Source organism: Zeugodacus cucurbitae, chromosome 5 (genome assembly GCF_028554725.1).
Source record: "Zeugodacus cucurbitae isolate PBARC_wt_2022May chromosome 5, idZeuCucr1.2, whole genome shotgun sequence".
Taxonomy (NCBI): domain Eukaryota; kingdom Metazoa; phylum Arthropoda; class Insecta; order Diptera; family Tephritidae; genus Zeugodacus; species Zeugodacus cucurbitae.
Genome location: NC_071670.1, coordinates 61912116 through 61935697, shown reverse-complemented (window position 1 = coordinate 61935697; position 23582 = coordinate 61912116). Strand labels below are relative to the sequence as shown.

Here is a 23582-nt window from a genome sequence, read left to right as displayed (position 1 = left end):
TTATTTATATTTTTTTTACTTATATATTTTTTATTTATATTATTTTTATTTATATTATTTTTATTTATATTTTTTTATTTATATTTTTCTTATTTATATTTTTTTTATTTATATTTTTTATTTAAATTTTTTTTATTTATATCTTTTTATTTATATTTTTTTATTTATATCTTTTATTTTTTTTTAATACTTTTTTTTAATTTTTTTTATATTTTTGCTTACACATACATATTCACACACAGCCAAAAAGCAAATGTTATGCATATAAAGCAAATCATCATTTCTCTAAGCAGTTTATATTTTTATATTTGCTAACAAATCCGCCGCAACGTGTTAGCTGTCCGCTACGGTGTGTTGTCCGTTATTTTTGTTTACGATTCATTACAAACCGTCATGATTAACGTATGCAATACTGAATCTGTTTAATGTATGTATGTACGACAGACAATAGTGCTTTGTGTGTGTGTGTGTGTGGCAGTGTGAAAAAAACTTAAATTTTGTAATTTAAAATTTCATTCTTTCCTACGTACATACATACACACAGACATACCGTTTATAGTGACTCAAGAGCGTACATGATTACAACAACAAATTGAAACAGTAATATTATATAAATATATATAATGCAGCAGTGGAAATGTGACTAAACCTAAATTTAGCAATTTAGCCTAGCAATACGAACTATACATTTATACATACAACAACAGCAACATAACATGAGCCAGAAGCCACATCAATAGAACTGATTACAACTTACTAATAAAACTAATTATTATCTACTCGTAAATGCAATGACAAAAACAAAAACAAAAAATAGTATATATATGTATATATATATATATACATACATACATACATATATATATGTATGTAATTCTAATTTTCTTTATATATATTATTATATCAGCAATGCGAACCGAATCGAAACATAACGTAAATGAACTACACACACACGAAGCAGTCAAGTAAATAAAACATAAGAGCAAATGAAAAACAGCAAAAAAAAAAATAGTTGCACAGACTAAGCGTAATAAATACATATGTAGAGTAACTGCAATTTCAAATGGTACCATTAACAGTAACAAAAGAGAAAAGAAAAAACAAAACAAAAAACCAAAATAAAATGTAATACAATTTAACAATATTTTGCGAGAGAGAAAACAAGATTGTTGCCAAAACCAAAAAGCGTAAATAAAAACAAATACAAAAAATAAATAAATAAAAAGAAAAACAAAAGACAAAAGCAAAAACAAGAACAAACAAAAATCAACAAAACTGATGCAAAGAAATTCAAATACACATTACTAGCAACTAAAGACATTGTAGTATAGGAGTGCTCCCTAACAACAACAACAACAACAACAACAAAATGAACAACCACCTGCTAAACAACAAATGAAAACAAAGACATGTGTATGTAAATTTATAAAAAAAATAACAACAAAAAGTTCATCGAATGCATGTTACATTGTATGTAGTATATTTTCGCATAAACATTACGTACAATAAGGTTTCGTCGCAATCAATTTTTTCAAAGGTTTTTCCAGCTTGTTATTGTATTTAAAATCAGCAGAAATGTTTACATGTATGTTTGATAATTTTACTCGGTATATTTCATTTTTTGGTTAGCCAGAAAATACATTTTCCATATTCCTTAACAACTTTAAAGTTTAAAATATTTACTTTGCACATTTTTGAAAAAAAAAATGTTTCTGTTGACGATTTAGTTCGAAAAGTATTAAAGTGGTGCGCCTAAAAGCAATGCAATTAGCTGTCGTTTAAGACAAGTTCGAAATTTAATAATATTTTTTTATCATTTATTTTAAAGAATTTGAAAAAATTTGATTTGTACTTCAGTTATTGCATTTTTATTTTACTCCAAAACAAAGAAGTTCGACAAGATTCTTTATTATTTTTATTTTGTTTTCACCAAATTTTTTTTTTTTCGAATTTTGTTTAACACTTGTAGATTGCCAAATTTATGCTCTCAAGCTAAGTAATGAATTAGTACTTGATTTCTATTTTGGTTTAACGCAATTTTAACTTTCGAAGTTAACTTCGAATTTTGTTTAACACTTGTAGATTGCCAAATTTATGCTCTCAAGCTAAGTAATTAAGAAGTAGTAATTGATTTCTATTTTGATTTAACGCAATTTTAACTTTCGAAGTTAACTTCGAATTTTATTTAACGATTGTAGGTTGAGAAATTTGTACACTAAAGCTTAATATTGAAACAGTAGGTGTTTACAATTCACCGAGTTTCGAAAATATTCGTATATAACAAACAATATATATATTTTTTTAATTTTATTTAAAACTACAGTTGAACTTTCATAACTCGAACTGCATGAAGTTCTTCATAATTCGAACTTTTGATTTGGCAATAGAAGTCAAATTTCATACAAATTACCTTCCGTAACTCGGTAGTCCCTCTAACTCGAAGGTTTTTTTTTTGTATTATGGTGATTCGAGTTAGGGAAGTTCAACTGTATTTTTGAAATTAAATTAATTAAACAATTTCAAAAACAAACATTTTCTGCGTATTCAGTACACCAAAATTTAAGCATTTTTTTAATATAACATAGCATACTTTTAGGCGCGCAAACAATTTGTCGAAATTTAAAGGTAGAATACATAGAGAATTTTAGATTTTATTTGCTTTTTTGTTACACTTTTATTACAATTTTGTGCGATTTATTAAATTATTTAATAAATATCCACTTTCGAACAACCCTAATGCGCCACCTGCATAACCATAACCACAACCACATACTCAAAAAAAAAAATATTTCTCACGCACATACTATATGCATACATACATATATAAATGTAAATTAGTATAACCGCTGTAAATATACATAACTGCAATAAGATATATAGAATACAACAGAAGCCATAAATACATACTTACATAAATACATACAAACATACTCGTGCATACATACATAGCCTACGAGTAAAATAAATCACCGAAAACAAAAACAAAAACAAAAACAAATTAAGTACATATTTATTTTGTATGAAGAAAATTCAATAAAAACAAAAAAAAAACAAAAAAATATTAAATTAAATTTAGCATTAAGAAACAATCGAAATGTGTAAGCAGCAGAGAAGGAAGAAGAAGAAGCACAAGCGAACAAAACCAAATGTAAACAAGAATGGAGAGGATTAACAACTCAAATTCAAAGTTGATTTCAAAACGAATATTTTACGCCTTCAGATATCAGTATGTTAAAAGAGATACAGACCTACTTTACATTTTTTACAAAAGCAAAACCGAAAACCAAAAACAAAAGCAAAAGCAAAAGCAAAACAAACAAAAAATGCAAGAAATAGATGAAATCTATTATTTTTATGAGTATGATTAGAAGGAAGTAAAAAATTTAAAAACAAAAACAAAACAAAAGTGAGAAAACAACAAAAAAAAAATAAAACAAATTACAACAACAACAACACATACTTAGTATGCCGCAAGCAAAGCAAGATGTGAAATTAATTTTTAATTGCAATTTTTAAAGCAATAATTTATTATATAACGGTATCGATAGCAGAGAACAAACATTTTTGATTACAAAAACAAAAGCAAAAACAAAAACAAAATACAATAAACATAAGCAATTAAGCAAATGATAACCGTATAACAAGAACAAGTGCAGCTGAATTTATAATTTTCTAAAGGAAATCAAACAAAACACAAGACACAGACGAAATGCAGACAGGGGGGTAAACGGAAACATGAAAAACGCAGAAATTCAAAAACAAATTATTATATATTATATGGAATTTGTCAAAAACTTCACAAGACTCACATATACATACATATGTACAAGCAGATTTAATATGTGCAAGTGCATATGTATGTATGTGCGTGCAGTTACATAACAGTACATCAAAAGCAAAATTTAAAAATTTCATTTCGCATTTCACAAGTCAAAAAACAAAACAAAAAAAATGGACACACAATGCGCCTCACATACGAGTATGTAAGCATGTAAATACATATATAAACTCGATCAATGGATTTAATATGTAAGAAATCAATCTGTAATTGCGCGTTAAACCACATACATACATACATACATATTTATATAATTAATACAATGGGTTCCAACAACAACAACAACGTACACAAAAACAATTCTCCAAGTGGCATACATAGTATGCACATGTGTATACATATATACAATATATAGATATATATATATAATGGTAGTTGTACGAACAATTACTCACTGTACTGTAAGGATCCGCATGCATAAAGTCATACAAAAACAACAAATCAACAAACAAACATACATACATACATACATACATACATAGAAATGAGTACTACCCTTTCAAGAAATAAAGAAAAATGCGATTTTTATTTAAAAAATATATATATCAGCAGCCTTTTTTTATTTACTAAGAGGGCGTGTGTAAGAAATAGCTTAATCAATTAGCTCGGGTAGATCCGCGTGTTCGTCGCTGCATATCGTTTTTATATCCACAGTTCCTTTTAAATCCATTTTGCTGTGAATAAAAGGAAACGAAATTAATTGAAAAATTTTCATTATATTTAACGGTATTTTTAGTTTAGATTTGACGAAAATCAGCAGTAATTAGTCGAGGAACGCATTAATCAAAGCCGGAGGATCACTCTAGATTTCAGAAGGATTTTGAAACAGCGTTTTAAACGCGTTAATAAAATAATCATATGATAATCTGGTCTCCAAAACCGAAAAAGGTCCAAACTTTTATCCAGATAACGGCTGTCAACATTCTCAAATTCCACAATTTTTTCAGGAATGCTTTTCGCTTTCGTAAAATCGAAGCAAGAGTTGAAAATCATTAATTCATCAGACTTAAGAATTGTCAGACTGAGAATCAGTCCAGATTCCTGAGAGATTTTGAAAAATAATGTTGAAAACGACAAGAAAACGATCCTGTAACAATCCGATCTCAGAATGCGGAAAGGGTTCGAGCTTTTATCCAACTAAAGACTGTCAACATTTCCAAAATTTCAAAATTCTTTTGGGGAATGCTTTTTGCTACAGTTAACAAGGAAACAAGAAGTCAACATCATGGATTCACTAGACTTAAGGACTTTCAATCAGAGGATTACGCTATATTCCTGAGAGATTTTTAAACCGTTTGTTCAACCTTACAAGAGAATATTTCTATGACGATCGGGTCAACCAAAAAGGTCTGTATTTTATCTTTTTGGGAATCTTTTCCGCTACCATCAACAACGAGGCAAGGGGTGAACATCTTGAATTCACCAGTCTTAAGAACTGCCCTAAGGTTCATTTTAGATTATAGAGAAAAATTCGAACAGCATATTGAATGCGACAAGAAAACTTTTCTACGGCTATCGGGTCTCCAAAATCGGCATGGGTTCGAACTTTTATTCAGCCAAGGGCTGTCGACATTTCCAATTTTCCTAAATTCCTTTGGGGGCTTTTCTCTACAGACTTAAGAACTATCACACTGAAGATCACCCCAGTTTCCTGAGAAATTTTGAAGGTATATTAAACGCGATCTTGTAGCAATCGGGTCTCCAAAATCGTAAAAGGCCCGTACTTTTATTAGCCTAAATACTGTCAAAATTTCCAAAATTCCTCAATAATGTTTAGAAAACATTCCGGCTACAACACCAACGAGGCAGAAGTTGAACATCATCAAATCAATAGTCTTAAGAACTGTCCAACGGACGTCTCCAAAGAATATCGTCCAATATGCAATATCGTTGGATCACCGTTAATGCATAAGCGTCTTCCTAACTTTCGCAGAGACGCTTAGAAATTCTTCTTGAAGTAATTTATAAAGGTTACATCTCAGAGATATCGAGTGCTGTGATGACCTTAACCATGTTACTCAATTACCTCTTTCTTATTAGAAGAAGACTATGTCTATTCACTATACACACAATCCCAAAGAAATTAAAAATCATTTAGTTTTACATTAATTAATAATTACCTATTCTTTCCTTGTGTCCTTGCACTAACGTCCTTATTATCTGGAAATGAAAAAAATATATTTCCATTTAATATAAATATACTTATGCTCCTATTATTTAAAGTACTCAAAGATCTCTCAAATTCTTGAAGCAAATAACTTAAAGCTTTTAGTTGAACTAAACTGTCTGAATAAGGAAGACGAGAGTTTAGAAGTCTTACCTGATACTTGTGGTCGCAAGGTCAGCATCTCTTTAGCATGCAACTTTGGCATGTTTACCAGCAAATAACCCGTTATCTGCGATCGCTTGACGCTTGCCTCGGTGATATTGAGCTCCTCCGAGAATGCCATTTGGAAAATTTTCCCTTTCACTGTAACGCGCACATAATTCGACTCGACATCCACTTGAAGCTGTGATGTATCCAAGTATCTGTGGAGGAAAGGAGTTAAAGACAGTTGTAACAACTCTATTTTAGACACTCACTTGTAAACGCCGAGCTCCAGTATGTACTCATTACATTCGTCCTGCAAATTGAATGGCAATTTCGCTTGATTTAGATTGTAGGGTCGGCCGCAGGGCGCAAAGAGATTTACGGCACGTCGCACTGACTTCTGCAGCTCCGTCGTGTTTGTCTTCTTCTCACGCCCCAATTTATGATATTTGGCTATGTCCATGCGTGTCTCGGGGCAATGCTCACTTTTGGTGTCCCAAAATTTTTTCAAACGTCTATCTTCATCGTCGATTTGCGCCATTTCGCTCTCCAGCTGCGATCTCTGTTCGGCCACACGCACCCTTTGCTCGTCACGTTGCATGCAATAATCGGCTTGTTTTTGTACAATAACAGCACGGTGCGCCGTGAGCGACCTTTGAGCCTGTAACTTTTGCGACATTTTGATCTCCTCACAATCCAAACGATGCAGTTGCGGCAGCGTGGCCATCACGTAATCTCTATAATGCGGATAGTCACAGCATGGATTGCCAGTGAGTATGAGCTCGCGCAGATTGTAGTTGTCCTTCAAACATTCCACCGATGTGAGTTCGCCAATGAAATTCAATGTTAAATCTAATTTGTTGAGCGCTTCGAGTGCCTCGAGATTCTCCACACGTTCTATATTGTTTATAGCCAAATTTAAGTATTCTAATTTCTTCAATTTATGCAGATTCTCTATTTTGCCAATGAGATTGGACTGCAGCAGCAAAATCTTTAGGTCGCGACACCAATTCTGCAAATGCTCGATACGCTCAATGTCTTCCTGATGCAGCGAGAGCTCTTCCAGCGTGCTGATGAGACATTCATTATGCTCGCATTTCTTGCGCACCAATTCTTCTGTGACTGCAGTGTTTTGTGGAACATTTTTAATACCGTTATTTTTGATATATTTAACTTTATAACTTACTCTTTACCATTTCTTCGAAAACGCGTTGACTTTACTCACGTTTTGACAAAATGTTTGTTGCATAATTGTTTTTTTTTTGCTTCAAATAAACAAATATGACTGGGTTCGGGTTTCCTTGACAACAAATCTAAACAATAATTAACCCTTAACTAACCTCAAATTTTGTTGAGTGCTACAGTTTGTTGTGTCTCAGAACAAAGCAAGTTTAATTTTGGTTTTAGAACAACAAACTCTTGACAAAAGAGAGGCGTAACTTGGTTAAAGGTTAGAATTTTTTAAGAATATCTATGTAGAAAATGATTTTTTTAAGCCGTTCTCCGAGTTCTTCAAATAAATTTTGAAATTGGACGTTTTCAAAAGTATTGTGGGATCATCATTTCGGCTGAAAATCGTTATTAAGATAACAATGAGTTTAGATGAAAAGTTATGTAAGTAAGGAACGATTCACGCTTCCCGATTACTGCAGCGTTTTTCAAGCGGAAGTGGCTGCTATTAAAGCAACGCCGGATATACTGCTTCATAGCGCAACAACCTTTAGGGAGGTGGCGATCCACTCGGATAGTAGAGCGGTGATACTAGCCCCTGAGTTCATTGACCATGCGCTCAGGGTTGGTTAAGGAATGCCTATCCTCACTGTCGGTGTCATCGTTATACTTTTCAATTAGATTAGTCTGGGTTCCTGGCCACTGCGAAATCGTGGGGAATTGTAAGGCTGATGAGCTTGCAAGGTCAGGAACGACGGACCCACTATTAGAAACATGGAATCATGTAGGAGCTCCATTGTCCTACTGCGGTCTTCTATTGGACAGATGGGCTTCGGCTGAGCTGGGTAGGCGTTGGTCAGTTACCAACACATGTAGAAGCTGTATGGAGGAGGGTGAGGTGAAATCGTCTCATCACTTTCTTCTGGAATGTCCTGCCTTTGCGAGATCAAGAACGATATTTCTTGGATCTCACTTTTTAGAACAGGCTCGCGAAATAGCGAATATAGAAATTAAAAATCTCTGCAGATTTGTAGTAGGTTCAGGGCGCTTTGTCGATTCCTAATTGTTAATCTAGGGGGGAACCAGGGAAATCTACGTGTGTTTTCCCTTTGGGAAACAGCCTTACAACCTATCCTAACCTAACCTAAGGAACGACTTAATATGAGTTCTATAAGTTGGCAATGGTTCCTACATTTCCAAACACGATATTTAAAAGACTGTTACGAATAAGACGAATGATGTCAGCAGAACAATAGTGAAACCTCGTATAATGCTATCAAACCCCCGAATATATAGATCATAGCCCTAGCCTTTCTCTGCCAGTAGGTATATAGGAACAGCACGAGATCCCTCATGTAACCAGACAGAATTGGATTGAGTTGTGAAGATATGATAAAGCGGAGCTACCTTACTTCACAGGGTAGAGTGAACGATCTTTGAAAATTTTGTAAAAGTTAGCGAGCCCATAGAGATCGATGTATAGATTTTTGCTGCCTCGTCGCATATTTATCAGTGATTATCGCTAGACGATCCCAAATTTCTTAAACGCAATTACAAAAACAAAATTTTCGTTTCGTAGACGAGAAATGTAAATACATTCTAATTCATTATCAAGCTTTAGTGCTCATGAATATGAAAAGACATTTTTATACACACATACACATGCATGTATATTATCAAAAGGTGTTTTATATGCTTGGCATTTTTGTTATTGTTTTTGAATGTTTTGTTTTGTATTCATTAAATTTTGTCTGGGAGTTTATAGGGTTCAACGAACGCAGAAGAGCAGATATCGGTATTTTTTATTTTTTTTGAAGAATGTGCGCTAAAAATGCTTTGGCAACTCTGCTCTCAATTAATTTAAGTGCTAGTCAAGTGCTAGTAGTCGCCTATCAATATCAAGATGTTACTAATAAAGAGATTAGAACAATTGACGCAATTTTCTACGTGCACCAGCCAGCATGGACAGCCACAAAGATATTCTACGTCCACTTTCGGAGGACGAATTCAAAGAATTACTACAGTTATATCGGGCGAAATATGGCGAGCAAAACTACCATTACCTGTTGATGTACAATCAAAACAAATGGAATGAGCAGCTGAAGAATTTGAATTGCAATGTGAAAACTGGCGACGCAGCAGACATATGGTTGTCGTTCCGGAAAAACTTTTATACTTACCGAGATGGTGATTTTAGGCAGTTTGGTACCTATGTGAGCCTGCACTATGATATTGTAAGTATGCGGTTGCATTTTTAGCAGATTTCAAGTAAAATTTCAATCTTTGCTCAGCTCCAAAGCGTCTCATTTCACTCGTGGGAGCCAAGTCAGGCGGAAGTATTAAAGTGTTTGCGTGAAACTAATTTGATCAAGTGGCAAGAGGGGCCGTTATTAACAAATGTTGACCTTGAATTATGTGATGAGGTGAAAATGATCGCCATAGCGAACGGTGCAAGTGTGCAACGTGCGCGTTTATGCTTATTTTTAATATTGGAGCATGAGAAAGCGGCTGTTTATGCTTTGGAGCAGTAAGTGAAATTTGTATTAAATTAAAATATTTAGATTTTGATAAAATTTCCACTGCCGCTTATTAGCTTAAAAGCTGGTTACACTGTTGAAAAGTTAAGCGGCAATAATGCAGCACTCATACATGAGTTGTGGCCCAATAAGAAGGAAGGCTCATTGGCGTATGTACGCGGTCTAATTGAGTTAAATCAGACTGCGGGCATTTTTAGTGATACAAATGGTGAATTGGTTGCATGGGCGTTTCAAAATGATTTCTCTGGTTTAGGGTAAGCCTCATTTCGTTTGCTTAAGTATCTGATAATAAATAAATAATTTATTATTTGTTATACAGTATTCTACAGGTGTTGCCAACGGAACAACGTAAGGGTTTAGGCGGCTTTTTGGCTGCATATTTATGCAAACAAGTGGCCGCTGTGGAGCAAGTGCATTTATCAGCTTGGATTGTTAGTGAAAACTACAAATCGAAAGCGTTATTGGGAAAGATCGGGTTTAAGGAAGTGGCAAAGGCAGAGTGGATACAATTAAACAAAGCATAGTTAATGAAAAAGTTAGAAAAAAACATTTTTTTAAGAAATTAACAATTTCAGCAAGTAGTGTATATTACTAAACCAACTAGCATTATTGTAGTACAAAATTGGTTAACTAAACGAGTATTTGAAGAAATAAAAATAAATAAATAAACAAAAACGCGTTTTTTTTTTTTTAATTGCGTCACATGTTTTTATTGCTTGGTTTTGTTTTTTTTTTTGTAATACTTGCACATACAATTTGCTAACGAAAAATAATGTTAGTATAAATTCATACAAATTAGCCCTGTTTTACAGACACATTTCATTTACATTTACATGCTATAAATCTCGCTGGGAAAAGTTATTATTTATATACATATAGTTAATTATTATTGTATTACATACGCATACAATGATTTTACGTCTACTCCGAGACTTTATTTTCCTGAATTTAGTTGTAAAAAAATATTATATTTACACAGCTGAACAATTTGCTTAATATCGGTTTCTTTCTTAATATGCGTCAACAAAAAATATTATCTATCTACCTAAGCTTTACCTAACGGCTTTGTCTCTTACAACTACTAAACAAATATATTTTTTCTTTTAAATTAAACAAAAAGTAAACGTGTCGTCGTCGCACTGCCATTTGGAAACATATTCCCATTCGACAGCAAACTATTTGTTGGTACTGTATTAGTATTTGTGTATGGTTTTTCAGCACGCTTGTTGGCGAAACCATTTAGGTTACTCGACGTTGCACCCTGATAATAAGGGTCAAAATTTCCTTTGAGTGGTTCGTATTTAATGCGATGATTTTGCGTTAGCGGTAATACCGTCTCAGCCTTTCGTGACACTTGCTTAGCCTGTAAGTATGTTTTCGTGTAAAAAAAGTGTGCGAAAATTTAAATAAAAATATTTTTATTTTAATTACCCGATTATAACACAATACGCGTAAAAAAAGTGTGCGAAAATTTAAATAAAAATATTTTTATTTTAATTACCCGATTATAACACAATACGCCGCATATTGCTAAAGTCATGCCCAAGCAGTTTAACCACGTAACGGGATTGCCTAGAATAAACAGCGACACGGCTATCACAAAAATTCGTTTTGAGGCGCTCGCAACCGCATAAGTCAGTGGTGTAACTAATGAGAGCACATTAAAAGCTATAACATTCTGTAACCAATTCAAAACGCCATCAGTGAATAGCAACGCAATCACCCTATAATCGAAGTTGGTCTAAAATTGTACAGATAAGTATTTTTACTTAATTTTTATTTAAAAAATAGTCAAAATTACTCACAATAGCTGGATGTTGTATAACTTTAAAGCTGTCCACAAATATCCAAATTGGCAAGAACATAATCAACGCCAATTTACCCAACAACTGTAGAAGACGCAGATGATGCATGCCGGTATCCTTGAGGACCTGAAAAATGTGTGAGTATATGTTTTAATTGAAATAAAATGTTTAAATAAATACCTTTTTAGAGAAGATATTCTGCAGTGAAAAGCCCATCGTCGATATGAGCGCACTTATCAAGCCAACCATGTCGAATGAAATCTCGGTTAAGGTAGCTATTGCAACACCTGTTATAATTGGCACCAAGCTGAGGTACACAAGAGTGGGTTGCTTCTCACGAAACAGCAAACGTGTCAAGATTACAGTAAACAGCGGCATAGTCGCTTTAACTGCAAAATATATTTAAGCATTGTAACATGTGACGCTTATTAGTTTTTTAATAAAATCGTTTGCAGTTTTATAAATTATTCGCAATTTATATTTTTTTTTTTCAAACATATGGCGTTACTTTGATAACAGTAAACATTTTTTAAAAATAAATTCATATATTAAAGAACACACTTTTTTACCAATTCACAACATAATAAAGTCAGCCGCCAAAACTGAGCTTATACAACAAAAAATAAGATAAAAATTGGCACTCACATTTACACGCTTTTTTTTAATTTTCACATTTAAACATTAGCACATAATATTGTTTTTAACATTTAAACTTTATCACATAAAATCATTTAACACACAAACTACACATGTTATTAGTAAACAACAGGAGAAAAAGACTACCGACGATTATGGTACTTTTTTTACCACTCTTTACCACGTCAAAGGTAATAGTTAAACGTGTCAATAAATTTTGTTTACCAAATTTTGCATGCTCAAGATAGTGTTACAGATATCACTGGTCACTTACCCGTGTGAGCGTAGGAAACGGGCACTTTCCATAGCGAAATATGTGATGTCACCGATGCAAGAAACTTTCCCAATGCTAGTGGAATAATCAATCGCCAATAGTAACCTCTAGAAATGTTTTGGTACTTCCGTATACGCCAAAGATTGAAGAACGGTCCACTATACAAGGCTATACTACACAGTTGCACCATTGTCACCGTCATGGGGAACGGGAACTCGTTCAATACCATTTTCCCGATGACATTGTTGCTGGAGGAGATCACATACCACAGTATGCATAATGTTAAAACAGCCAGGACATGTCTGCTTGAGGCGTTTTGTAAACTATTCCGCATTTTTGTCCACTAGGCTACGTAATCACTCACACGTCAATTCAAGTGCAGCCTTGTACAGCCGTTTATTTTAATGAAAAGATTTCTACACTTTTTACCACATCCCTTTAATTGAAGGGAAAATAAAGGAACTACAACAAACTGACTTTTTGGCAGATTGTTTTAATAATTACGTTGACAAAATGAGAAGAGAGGCATTGCAAAATATCAAGCATAGGGTTACCAGGCGTTGGTAATGGCGTTAGATTCGTCAATAATAGCGGTACATAAAATTTTTCAGGTAAACTGTTGCATATCCTGACATTATTTATTGCTTCCGGAACTAGAGGATGTTACATGTATTTTGTAAACCTTCTTTGAATTTCCTAAGGTATAATGCAGTCCTCCAAGATGCATGAAAACATTAATTTTTGACAAGTAAAATCCCTCAATTATGTATAAGATGCGTGTATTTTTCAAAAGAACCTTAATCTGGCAATTATTTCAGAAAATGTGTCATTTTGGTTGTCAAATACGTTTTGCTAACTACACGCTGATTTTCATATAGCTTCGAAGTTTTTACGAATTAACATCGAATTACAAAATTAAAAAGTTATCTCAAATATTGTAAAATATATTTATTGCAAATATTAATTGAAATTTAAAACAATAAAACATAAATTGAAATTATTGCAAAATTGCAGCTGACCAGAGAAGTGTTGATGTAAACAAACAAGTCTAGGGTGAATGAGAAGAAGAAGCAGTAATAAAACGTGTGTCCATTTTTGCGTCTGTGTGTCGGAATTTAAGTGATTAGGCGCGTTACTCTAAAAAGAAACTAAAGAAAAACATTTCACATATATTTAATCAAGGAAAATTCGATAGTGAATGTAAAATATTTGTTTAACAACAATAATAAGAGGATTTTAATTATTGTTCTTTGTATTTGTTTATCCTTGACGCGTTCTTTGCATAGAACTATAGTTGTGTACATCATAAATACAAAAGCACGATAACAAATGTATTGTTAGAATTTCTTTACAACTTGTCCAAAGTATAATTTGTATACTCCAAAAGCCATCACATTTGATGTCGATATAACAACAGCGATACAGGAGTCGTACGATTTGTTATTATTTTGTTGAATGAAAATGGTAAGTACGTCATAGTATAAAGAGGCGTTTGTATTACCTTTGCCAAATTTTTTAGGCCTAAGAAAACTAAAAATAATTTGGCCCTACACACAACAATGGGCATACGTATTGTTGATGTGCCATAAATGGTTTTAAATTTAGGTAATAACAAAAAGTATAACTTCTGGTGCTCTTTTTGTTCTCTTGCCGGTAAAAAATATTGCTGAAACTAGTTTTATAGTTTACTGTCTTAATTTGCTAGTGCATTGAACCACTGTGCGTGATTTTATTCTTTGCGAGAAACCGGTTTCCTTACTTTTAGCAATTGTATTAGATGGTCATAAACTGTAACAATGTTATTATCTATATTTGTAAGCAAATCGAAAGCAAGATCACTCTTGCATATCAAAGTTGCTACATACCTATTCTAAGATTGATATGTATATATTTAAGTTAGTTTTGAAGTATGCTTCACAGCTACTTGAAGTAGTTATATTATTGTATTGTAATATCCACTTTACAACATTATAAAGCATTATTAATAATTTGAAAAAAATTTAATGAGAATGGTTGAGAACCACAACTAAAACTAATGTCATTGCTGTGCTTTCAACCGCAACTGCAAGAAATCATTAATATTAATTGTTGGGTATAAAAGTATACCATGACTATACATACAGTTTCGTATCAATATTGTTGACACCCACATCATCAACACCTCCACTTATTTGGTGTGCTTAGGCAACCGGAAATCTTTTCCATTGACATTGCATTGATTTTGTCTTGCGGGTCGCAGTCTGTTAGATCACCGCAACAAGACTACACGCACAGTCTCAAATATTCTATAACTTTAATAACATTTGAATATATCAATTTTGCCCTAATTACCTGATATGCGTGCTAATATACGTATTATAAAAGATTAATACATACACATCTTAGTTATACTAATTAGTGAGCTTTTTAACGCTTTACTCATCTCTCTTATCAAACACATACATACAACCAACTGTAGAGCTCTCCAATTGTTACACGTCGTGGTGCGCAAAAAGCTAAAATACAAACTCGCGCAATGGTCAAATCTGCAGTCACAGCCAGCAAGCCGAGCGCAGCGCTACTCGAGGCCAAACGCAAAGCAAAATTACTCAAAATGCAGGAACAAAGTCAACAAGATCAAGTGGTGAAGGATATCTTCCAGAATGTAAGCTGGCATATATTCTTTAATAAATGCTTATATATTTTTATATCTAAATAATTATAAATTTATATTTTTAATTAATTTTTCTTTAGGCTGTAAACGCAAAAACAATAATACAAAAGCCTACTGGTATTGTATATGATGAATCTATGGCGCAGCATCGTTGCCTCTGGGACGAAAATCATCCAGAGAGACCGGAACGTTTTACACGAGTGCTGGAGAGGTGAGTTAAATAAATAAATTTAATCAAAATAAATTTATTGAACCTATTATCATCTTATTATGAGCCCTTAGTATGTGTGAAGTTGAGTATAATATAGTGTTTAATCTTATCGTCTTTATATCGCTGCTTGAATGCAATTGTGTTTCGTAGATAAGTTTACGTGTATTTCGAATTAAAAATAAGTGAGATAACAGCAACAATACAAAACAAGTGTGTTGTTTCAACCACAAAAAAAAATCATAATAATGTGACCTGTGATTAAAGCCGTGTATTTTGATGCTAATGTGATGCTTCGCCGATAAGCTTATAAATTTAAAGCACCTTAGATAAGAACAGCAATGCTGAGTAAACAACATACTTATTTCAACAACAAAAATCATAACAACGTGACCTGCGGTTAAAGCCGCGTGATTTGATGCTGATGGCATCCAAATATAAACGCTTGAACTTTTGAAACGCCACGCTTTGAAAACGTCTTAACTAGGTTTCAAAAGCATAAAGTATGTACTGTCACTTGTTGTTGTTGTAGTGAGTGAAAACAGAAACACAAATAATTGTGAAGAATTGTCCTGATAAAAATCCTTGTTCATTCCGGTTATGTAGACCTGACTGCCATGATAAACACAAGCCTAGCTTTGCCTTCACTTTATCTGACGAGTATTTGAACTATTGCTATTTCATCAAATATTAATTTTTTTTTGTCACTTAATACAAATTCAAGTTAATTAATTTAATTTTTTATGAAAAAAATATATTATATCTTATAAAAAAAATTTTATATTTTATAAAAAAAAATTATATTTTTTCCTTTTGTGCTATAAAATACAGATGCAAAGAACTGCAACTAATTGAACAATGTCAGAGAATTCCATCACGTCGTGCGACAAAGGATGAAGTGCTCTTACTGCACAGCGCCGAGCACTATGAGCTGCTGCAACAGACATCTGGTGTGCAAGATGAGGCGGGCATGGAAGATTTAAGCTCAAGATTCGATTCAGTTTACCTACATCCGGTTAGTATTATTACAAGCTAATTGTGTTTTCTTCTTTGAATATATATTTTTTTTGCACTCAAACTTGCTGCAGTCCACATTTGAATTGTCGCTGCTGGCCACCGGTTCGACCATTGACTTAATTGAGCACATAATTAGCGGCAATGTACAGAATGGCATGGCGATCATCAGACCACCGGGTCATCATGCAATGAAAGCGGAATTCAATGGGTACTTTACAATTGTCTTACACTTGTATCTCTGTAGTTTCGAAAGTATGCAACGCTTGTGAATGTATGTGTCTGTGTATATTCCTCAGTTACTGTTTCTTCAACAATGTGGCCATTGCAGCACAATACGCTTTGGACATTTTGAAGTTAAGCAAAATAATGATCGTTGATTGGGACATACATCATGGACAAGGTACGCAGCGTTTCTTCTACAATGATCCAAGGTGGGTATATAATAGAATTTGTTGTGTATTTAATATAAAAAAAATCATTTACAGAGTGCTCTACTTCTCCATACACCGCTATGAGCACGGCACCTTTTGGCCGAATCTGCAGGAATCCGATTTTGATGCTATCGGTTATGGCAATGGTTTGGGTTATAATTTCAATGTACCGCTGAATAAAACTAAAATGGGCAACGGCGATTATTTGGCCATATTTCAGCAGCTGGTAGCACCCGTTGCCGTTGAATACCAACCCGAATTGATCATCATATCAGCCGGTTATGATGCAGCTTTAGGTTGTCCAGAGGGTGAAATGGAGGTCACGCCCGCATTCTATCCACATTTGCTAAGTTCGCTCATGAAGTTGGCACAATCGCGCATTGCCGTCGTTTTGGAGGGTGGCTACTGCCTCGATTCATTATCGGAGGGTGCGGCGCTCACGTTACGCACGCTCTTGGGCGGCACATGCCCCACGTTGGTGGAGAAATTGGAGCCACCCAGTGAAGTGATACAAGATACAATACTCAATTGCATTTATGCACACCGCCAATACTGGCGCTGTCTACAAATCCAGCCGTTGTACACTATGGAGGAGCTGAATAACGTGAATCCACAACCGAAACTGCATAAAGTCAGTCGGCTATTCATTGGCGGTCAACCGCTGCCGGAACGTTTTCCCACCAGGGGCACCGGGCCGGTCACGATACCCGAAGTGGTGGCACAGAACGCGAAACGCTTGCAATTCCTGAAACAAGGTAACTTCACTTTTGGTTTTTAATACTTTTTTTATTCGTTATGTTTTATTTATGTTTTCTTTTATCATGTTAGAAACCAAATTGTCGGCACCCAAAGTGCGTGTTTGCTATGTTTACGATGAACTGATGCTGCAGCACAGCAATACCTTTGAGGAGGGTCACCCAGAGCAGCCGGAGCGCATACGGCGTATCTACGAAATGCATGCCGATTACAAACTCACCTCGCGCATGCAACAATTGCCAGTGCGCATCGCTACCACGGATGAGATCTGTTTGGCGCACACGCGTGCGCATGTCAACTTTATACGACGCATCAGCGATAAGGATGAGCTGCGCGGCATGGGCGAGAAATATAATTCGGTCTATTTCCATCCGAAGACTTTCGACTGTGCCACTTTGGCGGCCGGTTCAGTGCTGCAAGTGGTCGACAAAGTGTTGACTGGCGAGGCGCGCAGCGGTGTGTGCATTGTGCGCCCACCCGGTCATCATGCAGAGCCTGATATACCACATGGCTTTTGCATATTCAATAATGTGGCAATCGCAGCGCATTATGCCATACGCGATCACGGACTTAAGCGGTAATATGCGTTATATTGATTTACATATGTTGGTCACATTTTTATATTTGTTAAATCTGAATTTTAGCGTTTTAATTATTGACTGGGATGTGCATCATGGCAATGGCACACAGCATATATTCGAATCGAATCCGAATGTGCTCTATATAAGCATACATCGCTACGATAATGGCACATTCTTTCCGAAGAGCAAAGATGCCGATCACGATGTGGTTGGCAAAGGTGCAGGTGTGGGCTTCAATGTGAATATACCGTGGAATAAGGTAAGTTCATTGTTTTATTTTATTTTAATTTTATTTATTTTTTTACTATATTTTTTCAATCCATTTTATTTTTTTATTTTATTTTAATTTAAGTTATTTTTTTATTATATTTTTTTCAATTCATTTTATTTATTTTTTTATTTTATTTAATTTTATTTTTTATTTTAATTCAATTTATTTTTTTATTATATTTTTTTTCAATTTATTTTATTTTATTTTTCAATTTTTTTTATTTTTTATCTTATTTTAATGTAATTTGTTTTTTTAGTTTATTTTATTTTTTTTATTTTATTTCTTTTATTTTGTATTTTATCTTATTTGTTAATTTAATTTATTTTTTATTATATATTTTTTTAAATTCATTTTATTTTATTTCAATTTATTTTATTTTTTATCTTATTTTAATTTAATTTACTTTTTTATTATATTTTTTCAATCCATTTTATTTTATTTTGTTTTTTAATTTTTTTTGTAATTTTTATCCACAGAAAGGCATGGGTGATATGGAGTATGTGATGGCGTTCCAACAGCTCGTAATGCCTATAGCATATGAATTCGATCCGGAATTAGTGCTCGTCTCAGCTGGTTTTGACGCGGCCATTGGTGATCCCCTCGGCGGTTGTAAAGTAACACCCGAAGCTTATGGTCTCTTCACACATTGGCTCTCCGCACTGGCGGGTGGCCGTCTGATTTTGTGTTTGGAAGGTGGCTACAACGTTCACTCCATATCCTATGCCATGACCATGTGCACGAAATCACTGCTGGGTGATCCGATACCAGCCATACACGTGAACGGCAATGCTGCACGTGGCCTTAGCGCTGCATACACCAGTTGCATCGAGACCATACAGCAATGTTTGAGTGTGCAGCAACGCTATTGGAAGAGTTTGGTCTTCAACAAGCGGCTGCCACAATTCGCTGGCGAAAATAACAATGAGGATTTTCTTTCTGCTACTTTGAAAAAATTAGATATCACAACGGATGAGGCGAAAGGCGGTGTTGGCTGTGAAAATGTCGCTGATACGGAGGTGGCGTTGGAGGCGAGCGGCAGTAAGCCGAAGGTAAAAGTTAAAACCCTAACTGAATTTCTCACCGAAAATTTAGAGGTAAATTGATCATTAACAGCATTATGTATACGCGAACACAATCACTAACGTTACGTTTTTGTTCTCTTACTTTTCATGACTGCTCACAAACAAACAAAAAAACATTAAATATTTGAAAAAAAATGAACTTCAAATCAAATGCATCATCAGGCTTTGCAAAATAACGAAATGTTCGCCGTTGTTCCATTAAAAACATGTCCTCATTTAAAACAGTTGCGCCCCGAGGAGGCGCCGAAAAGTAAGCAGCGTGTCTTTTGTTTTGTTTGAAAACACATTAATTCAATGTCGTGTTCTAGACTTTTGTAGGTTTGTCTCCAATTGTTACACTTTTAATTGTTCATTGTTGTTGTTATTGTTGCTTTCCCTTCTTGTTTTTGATGTTTACGCATTTTCATTTCAAATTTGTCGCTTCTACTTCTTTCGCTTTTCGTATGTGCGCGTGTGTTTGTGTGTATTTTATATTTGTTTTAATTTTTTGGAAATGTTTTTATTATTATCCTATATTCATTGTATATATGTATGTACATATTGTAGTCATCAACATACATACATATGTGTTTGTATATATTATAACACATACATCTCTGTCATTATATGCATGTTGCCAATAATTTATTTGAAATTTTCTAATTTTATTGTTTTATAATTTGCTTGTTTCAAAACATAATGTTTGCTATACTCCTCAATACGGTTGGCTGTTAGCGAAATTTGTAAAAAAGATAGAAGGAGAAATTTATAAAAAACAGTTTAGTAAACTGTATTTTATTGAAAATGCAAATTAAAATTATGAAATTCACCACTTTGTAGCTAAAAGTGGATTTTCGAAGTTATTTGGTTTAAATTAATTTTTTTGCCACTAAAAATGATTTCACAGAACAACACTCGGCTGAGTATTGAACCAAAAAATTTTTGTCGGGAGATTAAGTCATTAGTAAAAAAAGTGTATTCTTCGATTTTCGAAGTTAGCGTCCAATATCAAAATATTTGGATTCATTGTTCGAAAAAAGGACTTTTAAAACATTATTATCAGTCCAGTATTTTTCGATATAAAATTTTTTATTCTGTAATAATATGTTTTTAAGACCTTTTTTCGAACTTCGAATCCAAATATTTTGATTTTGTATTTTGGCTAACTTCGAAAACCAGCGAATACAATTTTTTTTTACTTGTCAATCAATCTCCTGGAAAAAATTAGTTACAATGCCGAGAGTTTAAATTTACAATTTAAAATTTTTAATTACACGCTTCTATCGATTATTTCTAATAGTGTTTTTCGAACATATTTGTTCATAATATTTTGTTTACACTTACAGTTTTATTCAAATCATGATTTCTTACTTACTTACTTATTTTGGGTTATTACATTTTTTTCGAACATTATTAGAGGGTATATATTATAATTCAAATCTGAACCTCATTTACGAACAAACATTTTTCGAAATCATTTTTATCAATATTTTATAAATATCGATTTACCATAATTAAAATTTCGTCATACCTTAAAATATAGATTTTCATATTTTTTTTAGATTTTCCTTAAAAAATTGTATATATGTACATATTACTATACAAAAAATAATATTTTCCTTAAAAGATTATATATATGTACATATTACTATAAAAAAAAAATAATATTTTCCGAACAATTATTTGTGATTATTCTTATATGCCACCCCTATTTCTGGATTATAATTTATTCTTTTTATTGCTTTTAATTCAATAGACAATATTTTTGTTATTTATTTATTTATTATTTTCGTGAAATGCTTTAGAATTGAAAAATTTCGATCTAATTTTCAAAATGTTAATGTATTTTCGAAAAAAATATCGAAATTTCGAAATAAATTCTTAGTATAATTTAAATTTAAAAATTCAATATCTTCAGTTTGGGTTTATGGTATTTAAACCACTATTTCTGTAAACTCTGCTCATAATTTGAGGTTAAAAACGGTATTTAAGCAAAATATTCTTGTTTAACACAATTATTTTGCTTTATTTATTATTTTTTTATTTTTATATTATTTTTTTTTTTGAAAATCTTACAGTTTTTGCACGCGCTGTACTTTTATGCTTTTTCAGCTTAATTTTATTTTCTGACCTACGTTTTACTTATTTTTTGGCTTTACAAAAATGTTTGAGAAATAGAAATATTATTATTTTTTTCTCTTTCTATTCCCAAAACAGCCATAGATAGCAATGCGCCATGCGAGCAATGCTCATCAACCGCCGAAAACTGGATATGTCTGAGCTGTTATAAAATACTCTGTGGTCGTTATGTAATGGAGCATATGCTTTTCCATAGCATCGAGTCAGCACACCCGATGGCGCTTAGCTTCAGCGATTTATCCGTTTGGTGTTATCCATGCGAGGCCTATATAGATAACAGTAAATTGCATGTATACAAAAATCTACTGCATCGTCATAAATTCGGTGAAGACATGGTGTGGTCATATCCAACGGATACTAAAAGCAATAACGGCAATGATAGCGACAACGATGATTACGATGCTGCTGATAATGCTGCGCATGTGTTTAGCATACAATTGGAGCCGAACAACTGACAATATCAGTTGCTACTGCTGACGACAGTACAAAATTATTTATGTACATCTTTTCCACCGCTTAGACATGTTTTCCATTTTTTCGCCCAGTACCTTTGGCCGTTGATTTATCGCCTCTATATTAAATTGTTGTATTACTTTTTGTCGAGTTGATGATTTATATATTAGACTTATATACCACATATATATATATATATATATTAATTACATATATGTATGTCTAGTTACTACATGCCTACCTACATACATACATACACTGCAGACTTGCGTTGACAACGTCTGTATATTTTTATTAAAGAAAAACAAAAAAAACACAATATTTTACTCACACTAACCAAAGACTTGAAAGCAAAAACAAAAAAATTATTAAAATTCTTATGTCTTATATGTGTCGGCATGCATTTTGATATTGAAAATTTTGTTGTACTTCAGCTGGTCGCAAATTATTAAGTTTGCTTGCTGACCACATTTTATTGTTAATCGACGTGAATATAATATATTTTTTTGGAAGCTACATACATATATCTGCTGTTAAGAGATTGTAAGAAAACTCAATACTATTATATTAAAATATTTAATTTCTATTTTAATAAAGTAATTATTAATTAATATATTTATACAAAACAAATTGGTTAAAAAAAAAAATTAAATACGGATACACAAATATGTATGTAGCAATTAAAATTATGACTGTTTTTACAAAAAGTAAAAAAAAGCAATTATTGTAAAGAAAATTTAACAAAATTAAATCATTTAATAAAATGACAGATCAAAAATATATTAAAAACGTTATTTTTTTGATTCAAGTGGGTCTAATAGCCTCGACAGATGAGCAAATTTAATGCGCCTTATGAAATACGAAATACGTGCGTATTAAAATGTTATGGTGACAAATGGCAAATTTTGTGCATTTATACAGCTGATTGAGGAGAAATCTGCCTATTCATTAAACAAATGTAACAGCACATTTTCGACGCTGGTTGTCGTTGTTGTTTTTGAAATTGCTCGCTGTTTGCTTTCTATCATCTGAAAACATTATAAATTGTGATTTGTGAATTAACTGAAAACCAATTTGAGGCATATTAACTTGATCTGCATATTCAAGTCATAGGCGGTGAGAAGACAAGCAAAAAAACTAAAACTTACCGATCCAAACAGGTATAGATCGCCGAAATAACAGCCCTTGGTCGGATAAAATCCGAGACAATTCCGTTATCGTAGTACCAGCTGTTTTAGAAATTGCCGACACTGAGCTGCTTGAGTTGCCTCGCGAAACCCTGGCCAAGTTCGTTCTAGATATTGCATGTTAATCTTCTACCTAACCGACATACCCAATATATGTCCTGCATACAAAGAGTACCACCTACCACCACTAACCACCTCTTTGCATGCCCACTAAACACCACTCATCTAACACCACTTTCCTTTTGATCCGACCC

General features: G+C 33.3%; 4 protein-coding genes across 7 annotated transcripts; 2 read left to right on the top strand and 2 right to left on the bottom strand.

Annotated features, from left to right (window-relative positions):
- Positions 1-4355: 4355 nt before the first annotated feature.
- Positions 4356-7477, bottom strand: LOC105208916 (protein tilB). The gene is made up of 5 exons (XM_011179015.3): positions 7336-7477; positions 6422-7271; positions 6159-6367; positions 5959-5998; positions 4356-4512 (listed from the first exon to the last, which is right to left on the bottom strand). The coding sequence occupies exons 1-5, from the start codon at positions 7343-7345 to the stop codon at positions 4431-4433; spliced, it is 1191 nt and encodes a 396-aa protein (XP_011177317.1). The 5' UTR covers positions 7346-7477; the 3' UTR covers positions 4356-4430.
- A 1707-nt stretch (positions 7478-9184) lies between these two features.
- On the top strand, positions 9185-10531 carry LOC105208915 (uncharacterized). Its single transcript, XM_011179014.3, has 4 exons — positions 9185-9553; positions 9611-9846; positions 9913-10110; positions 10176-10531. Exons 1-4 carry the CDS (start codon positions 9281-9283, stop codon positions 10378-10380), a joined length of 912 nt encoding a protein of 303 aa, XP_011177316.1. The 5' UTR covers positions 9185-9280; the 3' UTR covers positions 10381-10531.
- A 45-nt stretch (positions 10532-10576) lies between these two features.
- On the bottom strand, positions 10577-13272 carry LOC105208914 (solute carrier family 35 member E1 homolog). Of its 2 annotated transcripts, none has more exons than XM_011179013.3 (5): positions 12572-13111; positions 11842-12050; positions 11662-11787; positions 11358-11597; positions 10577-11219 (listed from the first exon to the last, which is right to left on the bottom strand). In XM_011179013.3, the coding sequence occupies exons 1-5, from the start codon at positions 12903-12905 to the stop codon at positions 10965-10967; spliced, it is 1164 nt and encodes a 387-aa protein (XP_011177315.1). In that variant the 5' UTR covers positions 12906-13111; the 3' UTR covers positions 10577-10964. The 2 variants fall into 2 exon arrangements, with proteins under 2 accessions (XP_011177315.1, XP_054088561.1); XM_054232586.1 differs by having other exon boundaries at positions 11056-11219; positions 11288-11597; positions 12572-13272.
- A 157-nt stretch (positions 13273-13429) lies between these two features.
- Positions 13430-22382, top strand: LOC105208913 (histone deacetylase 6). 3 transcript variants are annotated; one of them, XM_029038077.2, is made up of 12 exons: positions 13430-14035; positions 15030-15215; positions 15305-15435; positions 16264-16447; positions 16521-16657; positions 16746-16880; positions 16935-17635; positions 17709-18213; positions 18281-18476; positions 18965-19582; positions 19733-19820; positions 21767-22382. In XM_029038077.2, the coding sequence occupies exons 1-12, from the start codon at positions 14027-14029 to the stop codon at positions 22141-22143; spliced, it is 3267 nt and encodes a 1088-aa protein (XP_028893910.1). In that variant the 5' UTR covers positions 13430-14026; the 3' UTR covers positions 22144-22382. The 3 variants fall into 3 exon arrangements, with proteins under 3 accessions (XP_028893910.1, XP_054088559.1, XP_011177314.1); XM_054232584.1 differs by having other exon boundaries at positions 19733-19888; positions 21767-21977; XM_011179012.3 differs by lacking the exon at positions 19733-19820 and having other exon boundaries at positions 18965-19537; positions 21767-21977.
- Positions 22383-23582: the final 1200 nt, after the last annotated feature.